The sequence below is a fragment of the Talpa occidentalis genome, unplaced genomic scaffold (assembly GCF_014898055.3).
Source record: "Talpa occidentalis isolate TD23 unplaced genomic scaffold, MPIMG_talOcc4v2.1 talOcc4.7, whole genome shotgun sequence".
Taxonomy (NCBI): domain Eukaryota; kingdom Metazoa; phylum Chordata; class Mammalia; order Eulipotyphla; family Talpidae; genus Talpa; species Talpa occidentalis.
The window spans coordinates 90,223,402-90,247,796 of NW_023605083.1; the positions used below are offsets into that span (position 1 = coordinate 90,223,402).

Consider the following 24,395-nt stretch of genomic DNA (forward strand, 5'->3'; position numbering starts at 1 on the left):
GCGAAATTAATGAGATTATTCTAAATAAATAAATTAGCAGTCTAAGGAAAGCACAATGACTGCCAAAAGCTGCACCGGCTAGGCTTTGAGATTTCCATTTTTAGCTTGTATTTGGAGCTGAAAATTAAATTACATAGTCCATAGTGTATTCTGGTTAGGTTCCCCAAATCAGAAAAATAAACTAGAGGTGACACTATTTTGTTGGTCAAGAGGTAAGTTTAAAGATTTATTTTTTTAAAGATTTTTTATTTATTTATACAAGAACTGGGTTGCAGGTCAGAGGCACGGGAGGGTGAGAGAATTCACCAGAGACAGAGCGGGGAGCAGAACAGGCAGACAGACCGAAGACACTGCTGAGGGGAGCAGCAGGCGAGGCAGGATTTTTATTTATTTATACATACATGAACTGGGGTACAGGACAGAGATGCAGGGGGTGAGAAGATTCACCAGAGACAGAGTGGTGAGCAGAACAGGCAGATCTACTGAAATATACTGCTAAGGAGAGCAGAGGGCAAGACAGGAGAGGTCTGCGGCACCATGTGAATTAGCTCTCTGCTGGGGATCGAACTCATTCCTCAGTGGCTGGGGATAGCTTTGACAGCACTGACTTTAACCCCTGTACCACCAGGGAGGCTCCCAGGAGGTAGATTTAATAAAGGAATATCTTTACATAATCTTATCCATTACTAATGTTATGTAGGCCCTGAATAACATAACCATAACCTGAAAACCATAGACACTTTGACCAGGGAGTTAAAAGTTCTATTAATAGGGCCTCCCCGGTGGCGTAGCGTTTGAGCGCTGGGTTGCGAAGCTGCCCGCAGCCTCTGCAGCGCCGGTTCGATCCCAGGCTGCTCCCAGGCCACCGGAGGAGGGTCCCACATGGCGTGTAGACCTCTCCTGCCACCCGCTGCTCCCCTCAGCAGTGAACTTCGGTCCTTCTGCTTGCTCTGCTCCCAGCTCTGGCTCTGGTGAATTCTCTCACCCTCCCACGCTTCTGACTGTACCCAGTGCTTGTATAAATAATAAATAAATCTTAAAAAAAAAAAAAGTTCTATTAATAGATGATTTCAAGATAGAACACATACATATAAATTAATACATAATTAATTTTTTTTAAATTAAGTGTTAACTTACCATCTGTTTCTGAACGTCCCTCTTTGCCTGGGAAAAGCTCTGTTGTAACTCGTCAAGTAAGATCTCAGATGCTTGGGCTCTTAGGGCAAGTGTAGAGATCTTAAGGGAGAGAAAAAATGTACATAAAGAAAATATACAGTTAGGAAACTGGTAATTCTTCTCCTAGTTAACATCCAGGATTGATGTTTATTGTCCACTGTAACCCACTCACTATTCATTCAACATATAATGTGTGGCTCTGCCTTTCAGATCACACAAGGCACTACCCAAAGTCCCCAGTGTCACATGCTGCTACAGATGAGAAATCGGCATGGTGTCTCTAGACAAATATCAATCCATGTGACCTCATTATAAAAATTAATCTTAAAGAAGCTAAAGAAAAATCAAAAGAAATGTGAAATTTCACACAGTTCAAAGAACAAATGAATCATTTCTGCAACTACCTACTATCCTCCAAGATGATTTACTTAGAGCAATAAACACAAGGTTGACACCACTGAACTCTACACTCCCGTGACTTGGCTTTAATGTTCCTGAAGGGTTTATGTGAAAGTTAATGACTCATAGAATAATCATAAAATAAAATAACTTTTTGACATTTAAAACATGATTATTATCAGAATTCTGCTTCCAGTAATAGCAGATTAGTTAATGTAAACCAACCTTTTATTGAGAAATAGAAAACCTAGACTAAAATATGAAAACAACCATTTGAAGACATTGGAGAACAAGGCGGAAAGAATCACAGAGCCAAGGACCTGAATGTGGACACCTGGAGAGTTGAGTGCAGCATCTACAACAGCTCTTCTCTAAAAGTAAATGCCAACTCCAAAAGAAACAGGTGACACTGAAAAGCTGAGCAAAGCATTTGAGGATGCTCAGAAAACACCCTGCACTTTAGACTGAGGCCCCAAAGGGCCACACTGAGGGGTAAGAGAGGAATTTAAATAATCTAATAACCTTCAGATAATCTCAATTCATGCAACTGGATTACAGTAATACCCAGAATCATTAGTACTACTAGTTGCCTGCTTCTCATAAAGAAAACGGTTTTATATCATTTCAACAATTTTTCACATTCAATGCCTAGCCCTCAAGTAAAATTGCACATGAAAAGGATATTTTCCTGACATTTTAAGGAAAAAAAAAAGGGAAACAAATGGACATTATAAAAAACTAAACAGATTGTAGAAACGGATCTACAATGAATCCAGATATGTGACTTATTAGAGACAGACTTTAAAATAACTATACTTGGCCTGTTTGGTATTTAAAAGACAAAATTTAGAACTGCCAGAGAATTGGAAACAATGAAAAATAACCAAATAGAAATACAATGCATACAAGGCCATTTATCTTAATATTTGAATGGATGAATTAAACAGATTATACCCATCTGAAGGGAAAAATTAGTGATCTAGAAAACATCAGAAGAAAATAAGCAAAGACAAAAAAAGAGTCCTAAAACTGACCCACACATGTATATTCACCTGACAGAGAACAAAGATAACTTTGAGAGCTGTGGGGGAAAATGACCAATTTACTAACTGGTACCAGAACTTGTTATCCATATGGAAAAGTGAAACAAAAATTTACCCTGACCTGCAGCATATACACATACAGCATATATACACTAGCTGGAGTTTAGAATATAAACATGACTCTAAAACAAGGAAACGTCTACAAAACACATGAAAATAACTCCATAACTGCAGGGTGAGAAAATACTATCTTAAAAACCAGGGCAAAAAAATAACTAATAGAGAAAAGATAATAAATTTGATTACAATAAAATTAAAAACTTCTGTTCCTCAAAAGATACTATTCAAATAATGAAAAGTAAGGAACTGAGTAGAAGACATATGCAAGACATATCACCAAAGGGCTCAATAAGTTTAAATAAAAGAATACATAACATAAAAAAAAAATAATAAAGCCTAAACAGACATCCTAACAGAAAAATTAGCATAAGACTTGCTTCAGAGCTGCGGGAACTCAAGCTCTCACACACACACAATATGATACCCTAAAGGCCAATAAATATGAAAAATGCTAAGTAAACACCGGAGAAATGCAAACAATGAAATACCATTCCACACCCACCAAAATGGCTGTAATTAAAATAACAAAATCAAGTTTATGAAGACTGTAGACCAACAGGAATTCTTCTCATACACTCCTAGTGGGAGTATAAATGTGTACAATCACTCTGAAAACTGTTTGGCCTTATAATCTACTAAAGTTGATGAACATTTTGACCCAGGCATTCCATTCCAAGGCATATATCCAGCAGAAACTTATGCAAGAAGTCATAAAAAGAAATTTCAAAGTAGGAATTATGCATAATATCCTAGAACTGGAAACAACCCAAACTCTCATCAACATTAAGATGGACAAACTATAATATATCCACAAATGAACGAATTACTGCTCCATGCATAGTGAGTAGGAATATCACAACGTTGAATGGACAACACATATACCAAAGAATGCATTCTATATACTTCGTTTGTTTAAAAAAAAGAAAGAAACACAAAACAGTCACAATTAATCTGACAGTGTTAGAAATTAGCACAATGGTACCTCTAGGGAGGAGGTAATAAGTGGAGGGGGAAATGAGGACTTCTGGGGTATTAGTTAATATTCTATTACTTGATCATTTTTTTTCTTTTTAAAGATTTATTCATTTATGCATACAAGAGCCGGGGTGCAGGCCAGGGGGATAAGAGGATTCACCAGAGACAGAGTGGGGAACAGAACAGGCAGTTCCACTGAAACACACTGCTGAGGGGAGCAGTGGGCAAAACAGGAGAGGTCTGCTGCGCCATGTGGGTCGGTTCCCTGGCCGGGGATTGATCTTATGCTGCAGTGGCTGTGGACAGCTTCACAGTGCTGCAACTTAACCCCTTGCGCCACCAAGGAGGCCCCTCTATTACTTGACCTTGATGGTGGCTTCACAGATGTTAGCTCTAGTATGTTTGGTGTATCTGTGTAAGATGGATTTTTTTCCTAATGGATGCTATACTCTGAAGAGTCAAAAAGAAAATTAAAAATAGTATCTTTCTTGTCATCAAGTTGCCTGTACAGTAGAAAAACTTAATAAAAATCAAAAAGGAAAGGAAAATCTGAGTCTCCCGATATTCATAACCAGTTATTTTAAAAGTTGATTTTTTAAAAACCTGTAAAATAGATACCAGAGAAAGAACAGTAAGATATCTTTTTACCTGAAGAAAAACAGAAATGCTATCTCTTCAGGGCAAGAAACAAAGAATACTGTGTTTTCAGAACACAGTTGTTTTTTATTTTAAACAACCCAGTCATCTTCCAGGGCACAGTCTTAAAACCTTCATTTACCTGATGACTTGAATCTTCAGTGCTCTGCTTTATAAAGTCTTCCAGTTCCTGTTTATCTTTCATTGTCTTCTCTAACTGGTCATTTGCTTGCCTTAGCATCACCTGCAGTTTTTTCACCTATGCAGTTTTAAGTGTTAATTAGAAGAAAGTACCAAAATTCCTTCATAAATCAAACAAAAATCCTTAACTTGGGTAATAGTTCTAAAATATCTCATCTTTTTCCCCCTAAAAACGATTTTATATTTGTTAATTCAAAAGGAGAACAGGTGAAATCACCGTATTTGGCAATTTTTCACATATATTATCTCATTTGAAAATATGTGCTTTTCTTCTTAGATCCGCTAGGCTAGGTCACTGGCCTCCCTAACTCCAGTCTGTCCTCTGACTCCAGTCCACAATCCCCACTAATACATTTTTTTCTTTTCTGAAACAAAATTCAAGTCATATTATTTCCCTACTTAAAATCTCTAAATGCCTCTCAAACTCTTCAGGGTAAAATTAAATCCCTTCACAATTATCAACCCTCCCTCATGCTCTCATCATGGTCTTTCTTTAGTAGCTTCCTCTCCCAATACCCCCCCCTTCTTACCCCCTACCACACACATGCCATATGCCTAGCTACTTCTCCACAACACTGAACTCTTTTCTTTCCTTTCCTTGAACATCCTTTCCCCACTTCTATTCTTAATTAACTTTCACTCCAGCTTGAAAACAACTCAGCTCAAGTGTTACCTTCCCTGAGCCAACTATTAAGTTAGCTGCCCTATCCCTCCTCTAGTTCTGTGTGTACATCTACAGGAACAAAGTATATTTAACTAATGGCTTAGCTGGCAACACTCAAAGTGTATTTTATCTGTATTTGAATGCCCAAGAGTCCGCAGAATTCTAAGCACAAACGAAGCATCAGTAAAATGTCTATTGAAATGACTAGAATCCAATAGCCCATGTCCATGTCACACTGTAAGAACTGTATTAGTTTTACAAGTAACTTTAGAAATTTATCTTTAAATCATCTATGAAAAAAGCACATATAAGAAATCAATGCCAATGACATTGGAAAATATTGAACAACCATTCTGATTTTCTTCATATTATTTTGAAGACTATGGGAACAATCTTCATACCAAAGAACAATTTGGAACTATAAATTAATTTTCTTTTCCTTACTCATACTTTGGCAAGCCTACTCAAGAAATTCTACCTATTTCCCAAATGATATTAAGGAACCAAGAATTAAGCATGTATTTGGAAAGATACTTAAGATTTGTTCATTTCAGCATACCAAATCTTAATTTCTATGGCCCCTATAAATTAACATTAATTCAACAAATTTATGACAAGATGTAGCCAATAAGCAATGCAGAGGCCAAATACTGATTAATATAATGTTCAATTAAGCTTTTATTCAGTTAGAGGCAATAATCAAGTTCTTATCTGCCAAAATTTACAAATGATAATGTACTTTCACATGCATATATATTTCATGACAATACCATTTTTAGGTCTTGGGTGGAAGGGGCAGAGAGATATGCCAGATATGCCAGGGCTACTGAACTGACCTGTGTGGTATTGGGCAAGTTAATAAAACAGATACACAACAGAGGCTATGTGCTCCTGCTGGAAATGTAACTGGTATTTCATGTACCAGATTATTTCATACTGAACAAGATGGATACAGTTCATTAAGCAAATGACAGAGGGAAAAAAGAAGTTAATTCCATACCTTCAATAAAATTACAACAGCTCACCAACCCAGTATATCCAAAAGAAACTCACCTGATCTCTTGTTTCAGCCTCCTGAATTTGAATACCTTGTAACTGTTTTTCATAATTGGAACACATATCACAACGTCTACCAAGTTTATTTCCAGCATTATGTACCTGGAGGGCACCAAAATTACCTCTTATCAGCCATAACAAAATAATTCTACATCACATACTTGAGGAACACATGCACAGACTTACCTATGTTATTAAAGTAGAACATGGAGTAAATAATTTCTTCAGGCTTATGGCAAGAAGTTAAACTATAGAATCAGATTTTAAAAGATTTACAAGCTCCATTGCAAATGTGGTAGTAAAATAGAAGGCCACAACTTTATCATCATGAAGCTAAGGACTGAAAACACCACATTTGAGGAAAAACAAGTCAAGCAAATGGTATAACACCATGGCACTCACAATTTAAATCAATACTACTCAGCCAAGGGGAGTGAAAACAGGGAAGCAGTGCCAATTCACCATTTTACCAGCTCCAATTACAAAGTAGTATGAAACTATTAAGTAGCACCTTCTCATACATGTTTTCCATAAGGCTAAAGAGAATAGTTTCTTTTCAGTTTAATAGGCTATTCCACATACTTATCAACAGCTTCTTTAAAGAGAAGTAGCTGTGAGTAAAGGAAAGCACCAGAAGTCAGAAAACCTGGATTCTAACCCTGATATTGCCATTAAATCAAAGGAAGAACTTGAGTGATTCACTTTACCTTTCAGAGACACTTTCTTCACTTACAATTGGGGGACAACCATGCCCTGATTGCCTCATTAATATCATGAAGCTCAAAGAGATCAGGTATATAAAAGGATTTTGTATTCTATAAAGCACTGTGCTTTATTTTTTTTTTTAAATCTTTTTATTTTTTTTTTATAGAGGCATGTTTTTTTTTTTTATTTATTTATTTTGTTTGTTTGTTTTGTTTATACATGCACTGGGTACAGTCAGAAGCGCGGGAGGGTGAGAGAATTCACCAGAGCCAGAGCAGGGAGCAGAGCAGGCAGAAGGACCGAAGTACACTGCTGAGGGGAGCAGCAGGCGGCAGGAGAGGTCTGCGTGCCATGTGGGATCCTCCGCCGGTGGCCGGGAAGCAGCCGGGGATCGAACCAGCGCCGCAGAGGCCGCGGGCAGCTTCGCAACCTAGCGCTCAACCGCTGCGCCACCGGGGAGGCCCCACTGTGCTTTATTTCATTTAATTTCTTACCTCCTAATCTTCTGAGTTTGTAAATGGTATTAGGAAGAAATTTAACCTCATTGAAGATTGTCTTCCATTCTCTTCCCTTATTTTCTACTCCCTCCTTATACTCACTCTCAGCATCAACTGCTAACAAATATTTGCCCTTTAGATCTCAAGGAAAAATGAAAGAGTATAAATTTGGGAATATATTGAGATTATAAAAACCTGCAAAGCAAACCAAATTCAAGCTACTCATAAATTTGCTATGCTTTTCAGGAAGATTGCTACAACTTCAAAAGTGTGATTGCAAGTGGAAAAGCTGACACTAAATGAAATTAGTTCCCTCCTTTGTCACAGTCACTAGGAACAGCCAAAGCAGACTATGACAATGGTCAGACAATATGGGTTAACATATACTTGGAGGGATGCTTGACTCCAGGTGCTAGTAAATGAACAATGAATCCCAGAGCTACCAAGTATTCTCAAAGCAAGAGGAAAAAATAAGGAAGATAACTCACCTCTTTTTGTAGGAGATTCCATTCTGTCTCACTGACTAAGCGGTAACCACTGGGGGACATGTAAGCACTTTCCATACCCTGTGTAACACTGGAGAGGAGGGACGCCGTCTCTTCTTGTTCTGGTGTCATCGCCTTGATTGCTCTTTCCTGATCTTTGGTTAACATAAACCCACTTGGCATTTGCAGTGACCCAAGGGAGGCAGTATCAAAGTTCTCAGACACCGAATCTGCTCCAACCAATGGTCCAAAATCTGATTCGTCCAGGTTTCCAGCAGATTTTGCTTTGTAGTTATAGCCTAAAGCTTTAGATTGCAGTGAGCCTGAGGTTCCCAAGCTGTCTGTAGACTGTGCTCTCCTGAGTCCATCTTTGAACATGTCATTGTCCGATTTACTGAATGGGTCTCCAGATGGCAACAGTAAGTCTGCATCTAAGGAATGGACTGAACCATGGGTACTATCTAAATGTTCCTGAAATGTGAAAAAATATATTGCCAAGTTGCAAGTCTCTATATTTTCTTTTTTTCTTTCTTTCTTTTTTTTTTTTTTAAGATTTATTTATTTATTTATACAAGCACTGGGTACAGTCAGAAGCACGGGAGGGTGAGAGAATTCACCAGAGCCAGAGCGGGGAGCAGAGCAGACAGAAGGACAGAAGTACACTGCTGAGGGGAGCAGTGGGCGGCAGGAGAGGTCTGCGCGCCATGTGGGACCCTCCTCAGGTGGCCAGGGAGCAGCCGGGGATCGAACTGGCGCTGCAGAGGCTGCGGGCAGCTTCACAACCCAGCGCTCAACCGCTGCGCCACTGGGGAGGCCCAAGTCTCTATATTTTCAAAGAGACAAACCACCATATATTGAAATTACTTTGCCACATGTTACATAGGATGATCATTAATGTGCTACCTTCACATATTCACGGAATAATTACTAAGTCTCTACTATGCCAGGCTCTAAACATTCAGGATACAAAGAGTGGACAAGATACAACTTGTACAACTCTGACCTCAAGGTGCTTATAGTTTCATGAAAAAAAAAAATAAACAAGCAGGCTATCAGAACATTATACTTAGTAAAATGACAAGAGTAGCACTAGGAATGATCTGGGAGTTCAAGAAGAAGAATTCAGCCCAGACATAAGGAGTCAGGGAAGGTCTCTTGAAATTCAGGGCTGGGTATTTTGAATATGAGGTGGTTATGGTATATCCAAGTAGAGATGTCCACCTGATAGAGGACCATGTAAGTCTTTACATAAAGATAGGGCGTATCCACTGCATAATGATAAAGTCACAGCAGCAAATCAGAACACCTTGGATAAGTCTGTAGGATGAGAAGAAGGCCAAGGGATGAACCCTGAAAAAAACCAACATTTTGGGGCTGAACAAAGGAAGAAGTAGCTAGAGAAGCAGAGGAAAAATGAGTTTAGTGGTATACTGGAAACCAAGTTTCGAATAAGGTGTAATCACAATGAATGTGGTATACTAAGTGAAAGAAGTCAGTCAGACCAAAAAAAGTATTGTATGATTCCATCTATATGAAATGTCCAGAACAGGTAACCAAGAGAGTCTAAAAGCAAATTAGTGATTCCAGAAGCTAAGGGGAAAGAAGAATGACGAATGAGTCCTTAACAGAAATGGGGTCTCCTTTGGGGGTGATAAAAATGTTATGAAACTAGACAGAGGTGATGGGTGCATTTACACTATGAAGGTACTAAATGCCACTAAATGCACACTTCAAATGATTAATATCATTTTACATGAATTTTCATTCCAATTAGCATATTTGCAAAGTCAAAAAGCACACTACTGGCATTCCATGATGCAGTTGCAAGTTGCACAGTGAGTTAGGAAATCAGGAAACTAGGAAAATAGGAAATTTTTCTTGGAGACAAACTTATTCCATCTAAAGGACTAGTCTTATTGTAACATATCCTTTCTAACTTTTGTTGTTAAATACCCTGCCTTTTATGAACTGGAAAACTAAAGAATACAGATTTTTAAAAAATATTTTAAATTTATCCTTATTTGGTATAATAAAAAGTCAACACCTTTTATATTAATTCTTTTTAAAGAATTAATTGTTGAAATTCAGATGGCAGAGGAACACATCTAGTACATATTAAACTAGTTATGGCAAAGGTCCCAAAATAAGTATTCGAATAAACACTGGAGTGTCAATGCATTCTGTCTGCTTACAAAGAAGTCTGACATCTAAAGGTATCATATACAATTCTGCTGTGACACCAAAGAGAAAAAGGAACTCCAGCAGAAAAGTTGAGGGCTATTTTAAAAACATACTAATAACAGTATAAGGGACATATACTTCTAGCAAAAAGGGAACATAAACTGTTAATGTGTTTCTGTAATTAAACAGTATGTTCTAATCCCATAAAAATGTGTATGGCCTTAAACTCAACAGTCCTTTTCATAAAAATTTATACTAAGTACATAATCAGGTAATTCCATAATGATTTCAGTATAGGGAAGAATTATACATAAAAGCATTATGCATAACTTATAATAAAAAATTATACTAATAAAAAATGAAAAGCCACTTGACTAGCATGTTAATTATGTTTTTAAATCGTTATATTTTATGATGTTTTTGACTGTTGGGGAGCCTTGCTGACTGGGGAGAGACTGCCCCTCCCATGGTAGCTAACTCCTAGACATAATAACAACTTGTCTATGAAGATACCTTTCTAAAGAAATCAACCAATACCAATTCCACACACCTCATCCATCCAACTCCTTCATGTAACTCTTAAACACCAAGCCAGTATTTCCCCTGCCCTGTGTCAACCCAGGACCAGGTACTAAAAAACTAAAGACAGACTTTATGCCCTAAGGCACAATGGGATTATTCAAAATAGTCTTTCCTATACTATTTACCCTGCCCTGTCCTGCCTTTCCCGCAAAAACTCCTATTGGCTGGGTTGATGCTTTCCTCTTGCTCCTGCTTTTGCCTCATGACTAACTGGTGCTTTTTCATGTGGCTCTACATGCCTCTCATTTTAGGTGAACTGTGATTAACATTACACTTCTTGTTCAATGGCACTCACCTATACATATTATCCCTTAACAACTCTTACAAATTAAAACCTGGGCACAAATCAATTTGTAGAGAATTAAGCTATTAAATATCATGTTTAGGGAAAGCATTTTTGCCAAAACTTTTAAACTTAGGTGGGAAATGATATTCATTAAACAGTTACAATATGAATTATGTTTGAAAAGTAAAAATTAAAAAAAAAATGTTATCTTTGGAAACAAAAAGAGAAAGAGGGAAAGGACAGGCACATACCAAAATGCTAAGTGGTGGTGATCTCTGGACATCAGAATTACCTATCAGTAATTTTACTTTGTATAACCTTTCTGTACTTTCCTTTGTCATAATGAATACATATTACTTAAGTAATTAGAAAAGTATATTCTGCCAATTAAAGAAGATACAAGGTTCTATAAATTTTAAATGTTTTTAGCAAGAAATCTAAGTGTCAAGAGCATTTCATATTAACTTTAAGCCAACAAGCTACAATAAACTGTAATAACTTTCAACACAAAACATGTACATTCAACACTCAAATTACAAAATACCAGATCTGATCATCTAAAAGATATTTCAAATATTAGGAAAAGTTATGTACACTTTATCACATGTCTGTTCAGACAGAACCAAAAATAAGAAAAATGCTTCATTCTGAATCACAACAAATCTCCCTCTCCTAATTTCCTGCTAAAATATTTTTTGAAGTTTGAAACTTTTTCAAACATTCTGGACATAGAACTGCATGATGCAAAAACTAATGTCTGGCAGCACCCCAAAATTAAGACATTCTCCTGCAAGTCTAACTATTTAAAAATGCACAGCATAATCAGGTGAAGTGACCTTCAGTGTATGACCCAAAACAAAGAATGTAGAAAAACAATTACATCATACTTTCTATGTTCACTGGAAATTTTTAAAGCATTTTTTAAATGTTAAACAATCCATAAACAGGAAGTAGATTCTATACAGGTCTAAGTAAATCTTCAATCTAAACAAAAACATGATACCACTGAATTTGAGAAAAGACCCTTATCTAACTTAACTGAAATTGGTTCACAAGCCAGGAAAGTATGAAATTCTAAACAGCAGGGGCAGTATAAATAGGAATATGCACATGGACAATAAGCAGAAAGATCTGGCTATGATACAGCCGACTGTCTGATAAGGCTAATGAGTCATTCAACTGTAGGCCCTTGTGTGCCAAATGAGGGAACTTAAGTTTTCACTTAAAGGCAGTAAGAGAAGCATTTCCCTTATTGAAAAAGAGGTATCATCATTGAGTCTTGAAGAATGAATAGAAGGATTTCCATACTCAGAAAGGTAAAGGGAGGGGTGTTCCAGGGGAAGGAACCAATGAGCTAGGTGGCAAGTGAAGCACTGTGGCTAAAAACAGAGCACATACTATGAAGGGCACTGACTGACTGAGTGGCAATTTATATACTTCATGATGTAGAACAAAGTCAGTGGTGGTTTTTGAAATAGGTGTGGTCTGACTGTGGCTGCATTTAAGAAAATTTAATGTGACAATATGTTTGAGGTTACAATGAGACAGGATGAAAACAGAAAAGGTAATAAAGAAGCCATTGTGGGTGAGAAGTGATGAGGTCATAGGAACACCACCTTACACTTTCTGCTTCAGGTCTTTCCAATCTTTGTATACCCAATACTTGAAATGCTCCTTCCTACCCATCAGAATCTCTCAAACCTCACCCACTGTTCTTAGGCCTTAAGATCTTTTACTGGTTAATAAATAATTAAATATATGCTATAGGAAGTTAAATGTTTTAATATTTCAGATAGTTTTTTAAATGAGAAGCTCAAGCATTGGCAACACTTATCATTCATTTCAAAAAACCTCTTGTAGTTATTAAAATTTTCTGATGTTTTAATTTTGGAACCACTGGGAAAAGAACAGCTATTTCAGAGACAGTGAGAGAAATTGCAACATGTTTCAAAATGTACTACCGATAATACCATAAAAATAATTGAAGATATTATATTAATTAAAATAACATCATGCATACAATAATTTTAATGATAAATTCACTATACCTCTTCATTTGACAACTGGGCTAAAGATTCTTCATGAGTTAAAGCACAGACTACTGGTATTTTCACTTCTTCCTCAACATCCAGTTTTTTGTGATCCTTTCTCTTACTAAGTCTTTGCTGTTCATCTTCCTCCTAAAAGGTAAAAAGAAAAAAATAAATATAAAAATAAAATCACCCAGGTAATCTATATGTAATGATTCATTATGTATAGTATTTCATTATCTACAATTATTTAACTGCTCAAAACAAAAAAAAAAATGAACAGAGTTTTATGATGAGAGAAAACTGGACACTTTGTTTTATAATAACATCTAAGGACATCTATGACCATAACATGTTGCTTAAATACTACAGGCACAAAACATGAACCCTGGCATAAAGAAGAAATCAGAGAACAGCTTTCAAGAAAAGTACACTATGTGAAAGGCAAAGCAAAAGAAGTAAATCACCCCCCTTCTTGAAATGAAAATTTACACAGAACATTCTTTCAAATTATCATAGAAAACAAGACAAAGCTATGACACTTAGTATCTATTAGAAACATGTCCAAGTTTATATGAAATAAAGGAATGATTGGAGTTAATCCAATAATTCAACAAAAATGAACTGATACCTTCAGTGCCCCCAAACAGGCTAGAGGGAGGGACAAAGGTACATTTAGTTACAACACTACACAAGTACGTACAGGTTCTATAGGAGAAAAATCAATGACTGCTTTCATCTGATGGAACTAGAATGGAAGCTCAAAGGTTAACAATTTAGTTGGATATTGCAGGATTAGTAAAATGAGTTTAATAAATGTGTGAGAGGAGACAAGAAATGGTGCCAGGAAGAAAGGAAGCATGTACAAAGGTATAGCTACAGAAGAGCAGGCAGAAGAGCAGGCAAATGGAAGATTATTGAATAATTGGATGTCACTAAAAAGAGGCAGGAACATGAGATACATGGAATAAGATAAAGGAGAAGAGGGTGGTGACTCAGTGCTTACACTCTGGAATCAGAAATTGAGTCAAACCTCAGATCTGTCCATAGTACCTATTTCATTTGCAGCATTTTGTTGTTTTGTGTGCTCATTTATTTGTTAATACTGAGAGCTACAAGAGATAAAGTTTAATATATATAAAGTTTTAGCACAATGCTGGCTTATAGTAAAAACTCAGGAAATGTTAATAAAGGCTTTAAATGACCAGTATAGGAGTGTAGATTGTTTTAATAGGCAGCAGGAAGAGCATGATTAGTTCTATACTTTAAAAATCTAAATCCTTAAGCTGGTTGTGTCCGCACATAGATGAATGAGTCAGAATTAGAGACAAAATAGAAATTTAAAAAGAAGAAACTTCAGAAAAACAAAATCTAACCTAAGTCATATAAGGTAATTTTAAATATTTCTTATAATATGTAGAAAAGCTTTTACATAGTTATCCTAGTGACATATTCTAGTGAATAAGATAGTACAGGATATTAGCTGCAACTTTGTTTGAAATGATTAAAAAAAAAAGTGGGGGTAAGGAGGAGAACCATCTAGACACGCACTACAGGGGATGGATAAAACCAATTACAGTACACATATGCTACCAGTTAACAAAATGAGATCTCTGGTGTGAAAATATGTCCAAGATAATGCTTATGGGAACCCTAAGTTACAGAACATTAATACCATACTAGTTGTACAATTTTTAAAGACCTAAATACACACTTATAAACACAGAAATGGTCTAGAAGACTGCCTTCCAGACTGAGTACATTTTAGTGCAAAGTAATTACTTCTGGGAAGGGAGGTCTTGGGAGATTTTCAATTTATTGTTTTATTACTTCACTCTGTACTTAAAATATTTTAACATGAGGATGGTATTTGTGTGTTACGCATGTAATTTAAGTGATTTTTAAAAAAGATTTATTCATTTATGCATACAAGAACCAAGGTGTAAGCCAGAGATGTAGGGGTTGAGAGGAATCACCAGAGACAGAGTGGGTAGCAGAACAGGCAGATCTACTGAGATACACTGCTGGGCAAGTTGGGAGAGGTCTGCTGTATCATGTGGGTCACCTTCCTGGCGGGGGATCAAACTCATGCTGCAGGAGATGCAGACTGCTTCAGAGTGCTGACACTTAGCCCCTTGTGCCACCAGGGAGGCCCCAATTTCAGTAATTTTTTTGAAGATAAGGAGAAAATAGTATCTTGGGTATGCAGTACTCTAGATACCTGCCTTTTCATATCACTCAGTTCCTCCATTCCACCCTGTCACCTTCTAATAAGGCTTTTAGAGCACCTTTATAAAAGACCTGGTATGGATTAACACAATTCAGGAGTCCCAGGAAAATTGGACAGAATTATAAAGATTTTTTAAAATGTTCTCCGTTGCATTCAGCAGTCTTAAAGATGATCATTTCTAGATCAGTTCTTTTCCCCGGACAAGGTCATTTGTAAAACTAGAAAATAAAATTCTCCAAAAGCAGTTATGCTTTTTGAAAGGGTGTATATAACTTGTATCAGTTTAAGTTAATCTCTATATAAAGTAATAGTCATATGGACTGTATCATTAACAAAGCAAGCAGGTCTCACAAAACTGCTATTCACCTGATCTTTCTTCTTCAGTTCTTCAACTTGTCGGAGTTGTTCTGAAGTTAGTACAATCTCCATTCGCTGCATGTCCCTCATTAGCAAACGTTGAGATTCCAAAAATTGGTCATTGGCCTTCTGCCATGTGTGTTTTAACTGGTTGTGTTGCTGTCGCTCTTGCTCCAAGAGATGGCAAACTGTTTAGGAATCCCCCAATACAAAACACTGAAGTTTAATGGTAGACAATTTCTTTAACATAGGTCTGGTCAATGGAGCACTGCCTGGGATTCTGCCTTTCACAAGAACCAAGGAAGAGCCTATCTTTGCATATGACAGCTGTTCTTACACATAACACCCTGTCTCTAAGCAGTCTCCCAAAGTGTGCTCTTAGGAACATGTGGGGAAAAAATTCTTCTGTATTCAGTAAGTTTTAGAATACCTGGGTTAAAAATATTTTTAAAGATTCCTTTGAAGTCAGAGTATATATACGGTCTCATGGAAAGTGATATATAATACATTTTCCAAATTTATTTCACTTTTAAAAAACCCTTTCTAGACAGCCAATCATATAGCAAGTGTTCTAGAGAATATACTTTGGTAGGTGTTGTTGTAAAGGTCAAAGGTGTAGTAACCATTCCAGTTCTCTTTAATACATTCTGATAAATCTGTTATCCAAGAAAACTTCTTGAGCCCATTTAGGTTTAGAACTCTCAGGATGAGTCAGTTCAAATTTTGACTTATATCATCAGTTCACCCAAAAAAGTAGGTAGCATTCTCTATGTGTCCATCTACCAAGTTACTCAAATCAGAAATATGAGACAATTGAGACTTCTGACTTTTTCTCACCCAACACATTCACCTGTGACAGAGGCCTAGAGAATTCTCCATTCTGTGCAGTGTCACACAGGCATCACAGACTTTTGCCTCAGATCAGTCCTTATGCCTTAAACAACTACAACAGCAGTGTCTATTATTCTTCCTGCCCTTGCTTAGTTTTGTCCCCTCTATTCTATCCACCACACTTCTGTGAAATAGAACTTTCTAAAACACAAAATATCATTGTCAATTACAAACCCTTCCAATAAGCCAGAGACAAGATGTCACATACTATATAATCTCATTTATGTCAAAGTCCAGAATATGCAAATCTATAGAGACTTTGTTTATTAATAATCTTTAATAATCTTTCTGATTATTGGTTGTGTTGCCAGGGGCTGAAGAAAAGGAGCCTACAGAGAGTAATAATGGGTAAATGGGTACAGAATTTCTTTTTGGAGTAATGAAAACATTCTGGAATTAGTGGTGATAGCACACAATTTTGTAAATACATTAAAAACATTGAATTGTACATTACAAAAGCGTAAACTTCATAGCATATGAATTATATCTCACTCTATATATATACACACATTTCCATTGATGTATACTAATTTTTCTATTTCTGTCAATATAATTGTTAATTCACATCAAATTTGGATAAAGCTAATACCCGTAGATTTCTGCACGAACAACTATTAAATCAGATTACTGTCTTCCATTAAAAAAAAGAAAGATGAAATCCAAAGTCCATAGTATAAGGTCTCTACAATCTTGGCCCCTTGCTCTCTTATCTTACATTTTGCCCTACTACATCTTACATCTAATTCTGCTGAATTAATTTCTTAAACTTCTTTACCTTTTTGTATACATGCAAATGGCTTAAATGCTATGTTCATCTCTGACTACCTGGAAAATGACTGTTCAAAGCAACCTCTTATAAGAAGCACATCTGTGACACTGTTGCCTCCTACATTTCCAAGCCTAGCACCTATCATACATAACTGCACTAACTTGGTTTCCTGTCTGATTCCACCAACTGAGGCTGTAAGTTACACTGTTGCTCCATTCTGTCTTCTTTCATTTGGAGACTTTCTGTGTGTATTTCATTACTGAAATTACTACACCCCATTACACAACTTAATAAACCTTCTCAGATACTTTTCCAGATATCGTAGGAAGGTTTGGTAGTCTTACACTAATTCTGAAAGAACTGGGGTGTAGAGTTTAAGCATAAATTCCTATTTCATTTGGACACCTTTCAGGGTATCTTTTTTTTTTTAATTGAAAACTTTTTTTTTACAGACACAGAATTTTTTTTTTTCTCAAATTGTCTTTCTGACTGTAGAAGTACTTTTGAAAAATGTTTCCTCAAACTTTGGGTCATTTTCATAAAAATCCTGAGGATTGTATCATTTCAGCCTTCCACTATTTGGAAAATAACTCATGAAAACCTAAGTTATTTAAGAAAGGGCTGTATCATCCATAATAGCTGATACACTGAAAAGTGTTCATAGTAGGATTCTATCACTATAGTCCTAAACCTTCATATTAAAATGTTACTAGTATAATTATTAACAAACTTAAGATTCCAAGGGGTCCATGCATTTACATGACGATTTGAAAATGCTATATCTTATTTTTACTAACCTTTAACTAAAATTTATCATTTCCTTCTATTATAAAATGGAGGTAACAAATCACATTCAGTATAGCAATAGCTATGACTTCATCACCAACAGAAGTCACAGATATTTTCATCTTAGTACAGCTGTTACAGAGATCTTATCATTTATGCTCAGCATTACTTCAAAATTATAGTAGTTAATATAAACTAATAAACTGCTAATAAACCTTGTTATTTAATAAAATGGTACTTTTATTATTATATCTTAAGTTTGCAGTTAATGTTTTGATAAATTTTATAATATAATTCACTTCTTTCATAATTCTATGTATTCTCTGGAATAAAAACATTATTCTGAGAGGGTTTCAGAAGACTGCCAAAGGAGTCTACAACACAAGGTTAAGAACCCCAGGTATGTAAGAATTATTAGAAGAATTAAAAGGGCAAAGGATGAGCCTTCTTCCTCTATCTCTAGAAAACAGAGTCAATTTCTACATCATTCTGCTACCAGGCTAGTGAAATAAAAAATGTCTCTTAAAAACAGGATTGTTACTTAAGGATACCAGAATATATTGTCTCCCCTTTCTGTCCCATGTTCACCTTCACCAAAATGAATGAAGTGGGGGGAGCAGAAATTCTTAGCCCTATTATCTTTTTGCTCTGAACACTTGTCTTGTGAAATTATTACTGGGACCTAGAGGCAAGAGAAGAGGTTAACAATTCGAGTATACCTCACAACCCTCAACTTTTCATGAAAACATTCAAATCACCTACAAAGTTTAAACTGAATCACTAATATGTTGGATTGGGTTTTAGAATATGTATTGTTGTTAGTCAATATCAAGTACTTACATAACTCACTCAGTGACTGAAATTAAAAAAATAGAGTACATATTTACCTTCATGCAATTCTTTCCGCAGTTTCTCAGCATCTTCCTGTAAAACGGATTTCTGAGTATTCAAAACAGCTACATACATCTCTAGATCAGTTCTACAAGACTTCTCAGCTTCCAGATAATGATTGAGTTCTTTAACCTGAAACAAGACACAATTCTATTAAACTAAAAATTGATGTTTGTATTTAAATTTACAAGAATTGAAAATTCATATTTTTAATTAAAAAACATATACTACAGATTCTGGGAAAATAACAATAGTAGGCATTATTCATAATCATGTCACCAGAGTGAATATATAATTGACATTACACATAACAGTTCTGTACCATGCTTTTCAAAAGATAGTTCCAATTTGTATTTCCAGATCAATACTTACATGTGCTCATTTTATTGCATAGTCAGTAATACCAAGTGGTGTTTAAAAAAAAAAAAAAAAAGACAAGTAGTTGCTTTCAAAGACAAAAATGGTATCACACCCCTGTAAGTTTGCTTTTCTTTGCTTTCTGGTAAGAATTCCAAGTGCCTTAAATTTATAAAAGGAGACATTCTCAGAGACATATACAGTCACAGAGGGAAAACAGAAGTCATGATGCAAAAAATAACTAGTCTCATACTATAAAGAACACAAACTTGAAGAAAAGCAGAGAATGCTTTAATCACATCTTTTTAAACATACTGTAGTTCTGTTGAACAGATACAATATTCAAATGTTTAAAAAAAAAACTAATATCTGAGATAGTTATAAGTGAAATAAAATACACTCTTGCCCCCAGATAGTGATTATACAATCAGTTGTTCCATCCCATCTTTATTTTTAAATAAACTTTTTTTTAAGATTTATTTATTTATACAAGAACCGGGGTACAGGCCAGATATGCGAGAGAGTGAGAGGATTCACCAGAGTGGGGAGCAGAACAGGCAGATCCACTGAAATACACTGCTGAGGGGAGCAGCGGGTGAGACAGAAGAGGTCTGCTGTGCCACATGGGTAGCTCCCTGGCCGGCCAGGGATTGAACTCGTGCTGCAGAGGCTGTGGATAGCATCATAGTGTGGTACTTAATCCCTTGCACCACCAGGGAGGCCCTCCATCCCATCTTATAAACCGTTCATCATAAATTTTGGCTATCTGTTTAACTTTCAGTTTTTTCAAATGATTATGTTTTTTTCAAATGGTTATTAGAAGTCATTTTCGTGCCTTTTATCATCCCACTTCTTCAAATTTGAAATAGTAATGTTTTTAGTTATCTAATCTTTAGAAGACTATTAATACATTAGTACTGATCAAGGACTAATATGATTACTTAAGTTGCCATTTAATGTTTCACTGGATGTTGTCATCAACCAAAATGCTATTAACTAAGCATGATAAACTGCTGGCTGTAGTTAAGGCATTTTCTCTTTCATTTGGAGAGGGTGGTAATTCAGCTGATGTTGATGGTAGAAGAGAATCAAAATGGCAGACATAAAATGGTGGTATCTAACCATTATTTCTATCAGCTATTATCTTAGAATAAACATTTGAACTAATGGTGTATTTCTAGCATTCCAAAACTATTAAGAACCCTGGGAAGATGGTGGTAATTAATAGTAGCACAGTGTGTGAACTTCCTTGAATTTCAATGCCTTCAAAATGAAGCCACCAATAAAAAAAATAACAAAAACACAAGGACATCTACCAAAAAAAACCTGAAACAGTGATAAATAGAGGATGGGGACACATCACCAAAAGCTACTTATAAGGAAAAGATTTATATGGTATCAATATCTACACCCAGATAAGCCCAGGATAGTCAACTGGGAACCCAACTTGGAACAGCAACTGAAACTGGGAAGAATTTCACACAACTTACATTTCCCTAATTTCTAGTAAGGTTGAATATCTTTTCATTCTTGTATACTATAGTTTCTTCTTTTGTAAATTGTTCAGATACTTTTCCTTTTGGGTCATTTATCATATATGGAATTGGCAATTTTTATTAGCGTTGGGCACTATTTTTTGGTCTGTATGAGTATAATATATTCTAATAGTTCACAACTTTTCTTTCAACTACCTACTGTATCTTTTAGTATGGAAATTTTATATTCTAATATAGGCAAATTTGTCAATCTTTTATAGTATTATTTTATTTAAAAAATGTTTTCATGGGCCTACCTGGTGGCGCAGGCAGTTGAGCGCAGTGCTGTGAAGCTGTCCTCAGCCTCTGCAGCACGGATTCGATCCCGGCCAGCTTGAGAGATACCCACATGGTGCAGCAGACCTCTCCTGTCTCACCTGCTGCTCCCCTCAGCAGTGTGTTTCAGTCAGTCTGCCTGTTTTGTTTCCCGCTGTCTCTGGTGAATCCTCTCACCCTCCCACACATCTGGCTTGTACCCCAGTTCTTGTATGCATGAATAAATAAATCTTTAAAAACAAAAAAAGTTTTTGTACCCTCAAATAATTTTCTTTTTGTAACACCTAAAAGCTTTAAAAATTTATTTTTCACTCTGAGATTTTTAAATCACAGAAATTAATTTTTGTAAAGTGTGGAACAGGAAGCCAATTTCACTTTATTTTACATTTATAACTAATATTTGAAAGCATTTTTTAAAAACATCTCCCACTGATTTATAATGCCACTTCTCATATACTAAATTTCCATATACAAATGGTCAATTTCTGGGCTCTCTACTAACTTAAATAACAAAGCAGCACAAGCAGCACCATTATGATTATTTGAAATATCCATAAAGAGGCCTCCCTGGTGGCACAAGGGGTTAAGACACAACCTATGAAGCAATCCGCAGTCAATGCAGCACGAGTTCGATCCCCCAGCCAGGGAGCTACCCACATGGTGCAGCAGACCTCTCCTGACTCACCCACTGCTCCCCTCAGCAGTGTATTTCAGTCAATCTGTCTGTTCTGTTCCCCACTCTGTCTCTGGTGAATCCTCTCACCCCCCGCACCTCTGACCTATACCCCAGTTCTTGTATGCATAAATAAATAAATCTTTAAAAATAAAATGAAATATCCAAAAAGGCAAACTCATCTTAAAGCATTTTTTTGCATTTTAAAGATCTTAAGATCCATAGTCTAAGTTACACTTTACTCCCTCAGTGATTCTAGTTTTACTCATAGTATTAGGACACAATACTAAGTTTAAAGCAAATGGATCACAATGTTCACAACCTTTGAGGCCTCCAGCTCTTTAATCTTGTCTTCAGCCTCTGTCAGTTTATCTTTCAAAGCTGCAATTTCCTTCTCCATGGGCATCACAACAGACCGAAGTTTTTCAGCATCCTCTTGGGCCTATAGTTAAAAAATATTAAGTGTTATAAACTTACTGTTTTATTGCTTTTCTAAGAAACAGTGACCCACTCATTAAAATTAGTATAACAAATAATTCTACAGGCATTGTACTAGCACTCACAGCACTGAAACATGTCTAAGTTTTAATGTTGCATAACTTTGTCAAGTCATAATCAGAGTGTGCCTAAATATTTCACTTAGAATTTGGGAGAAAGAAGGAAAATGGATTCACTATGACAAGTCTGACTTTTAAATTAATTGAATAATTGTGTTGGAAAATATCTTGTATATAAAAAGAAATACACACAATAAATATATTAATGTTTAGAATTCTTGTTATTAAATTAATGAAATTAATTTCATTCTCATAAGAATGAAAGGACTGATTACTTTTAAACATAAACAAATGTACTTCCTAAAACACTAGAAAGTTATATTGCTATAAAGAAGCTGCCATCTAGTTATTTAAAGAGCATTTTAAAAACTATTTTACTTTTGATATCTAAGTGAAACAAACCCAAACAATGACTCCTAAAACTATCATATTGTGTTCCATCCTTCATTCTCAAAAACATGGATTAAAAGGAAACAATACCCTAAGGTAAAAATTGTTGAGAAACAATTATCTATACATACATAATTATATATTTATATACTGACATTTATTTATAAAATTATGCACATTCCAAGGAACACTATAAAAGTTAATTTTTTCCTTCTAGTGAAAACAAAAATTAACTTTATTCACTGAATTTGTTCATGATAGAGAAAAATATCATATATGTCCAAAGGTGGGTAGAGAGCTTCCCCTGAAAAAAATCTCTTACAAAAGAGGTTTTCATTTTGTTTTCCAATCCTTACAAAGTCATTTTATGGTTTATTTTATTTTGAAGTAAGTCCTGTTTGGGAAAGACATGTGAGCTTAAAATATCATCAGTCAAGGCTAATTTGGGATGCTGACAGAGGTCGGATAATAAAAACCAGCAGGGGGAAAAAAAGGAGGGCAGCACCAAAGAATGTAACATAGACTGAGTTATCTATTAATGCAAAGTTGACCTCACAATTCTAAACATTATATTTCATTATAAATAAAACTTTTAAAGATGATTTTTGTAACGTGACAGAAAGGTTATTGAACAAAAGTAAAATCTGAGTGATTGTCATAGCACAAGGAGCCTAAGAAAACATGACTAAATGTAATGTGATATTCTGGATGGGATCCTAGAAAAGAAAATAAAAGGATATTAATGAATTCTGAATATAGAGGATGGAATTTAGTTAACAGTGTGCCAATAATATTTTATTGTGTACTATTCTTATTTAAAATGTTAATAACGGGAAACTGGGTGTGGAGTATATGAGAACTCTACGATCTCTCTCAATAATAAAATATTTCACCTTATATTTAGTTGCTCTATGTTCAGGCAAAATAATGCAGTATATTCGTGACATAGGAACCAAGTTATATTGAGAAAGAAAGAAAACTAACATCTTTCACAAGTTTTAGACATAATCAGCAAGCAAACATACTCATTCAACAAATTTTCTTGAAAAGGTATGTGCTAGATACTACTTTAGGCATTTAGGATATTCAACTAAGACTTCTGCCTTTAATGAATCTTACATTCCAGCATGGAGAGAAAGGCAGCAAACAATAAACATAATAAATAGGTGAACTGTATGTATAAGGAAATGTGTAATGGGAAAAGAAGAATTAGGATAAAAATGATCAGCATCCGTGTTGGGGAGGAAAGTAGGTAGGTTACAATGTTAAATGAGGTGGTCAGCAGGAAAATGAATAACTATAAGAAAGTGAAAATCAAAATCAACAAAAAACTATGAACCAGAGACACTTTTAGGGGGGCAGGGGCGGGAGGGGAGGGATTGGGGTCAGAATGGGGGGGCTGCAATTGTATGGGGAATATAACAATAAAATTTATTATCTAATAAAAAAAAATAAAAAAAAATAAATGAGGTGGTCAGGACAGCTCTTATAAGGTGATCAAAGATTTGAAGAAAGTGATCAAGTTTGCCATACATATTTGAGGGTGTTGGGAGGGGGAGGGCATCAAATAATCTGGTACTGTATTTATGCCTGTGCCCAAATAATTCCTCTAACAGAAAACATAGAAGTACAACTTCTGTTACCAGA

At 35.7% G+C, this 24,395-nt stretch overlaps 1 protein-coding gene across 2 annotated transcripts in view; it reads right to left on the reverse strand.

Moving 5' to 3' along the window:
* RABEP1 (rabaptin, RAB GTPase binding effector protein 1) overlaps nucleotides 1-24,395 on the reverse strand; it is an 89,474-nt gene that overhangs the window by 15,680 nt on the left and 49,399 nt on the right. For both annotated transcript variants that reach the window (XM_037493437.2, XM_037493436.2), the window contains 8 exons: nucleotides 22,124-22,243; nucleotides 18,957-19,092; nucleotides 15,633-15,811; nucleotides 13,055-13,186; nucleotides 7,961-8,428; nucleotides 6,268-6,372; nucleotides 4,492-4,608; nucleotides 1,138-1,236 (listed from right to left, as the gene is read on the reverse strand). In XM_037493437.2, coding sequence (XP_037349334.1) covers nucleotides 1,138-1,236; nucleotides 4,492-4,608; nucleotides 6,268-6,372; nucleotides 7,961-8,428; nucleotides 13,055-13,186; nucleotides 15,633-15,811; nucleotides 18,957-19,092; nucleotides 22,124-22,243 — 1,356 coding nt within the window. The remainder of the gene's footprint in view (nucleotides 1-1,137; nucleotides 1,237-4,491; nucleotides 4,609-6,267; nucleotides 6,373-7,960; nucleotides 8,429-13,054; nucleotides 13,187-15,632; nucleotides 15,812-18,956; nucleotides 19,093-22,123; nucleotides 22,244-24,395) is intronic.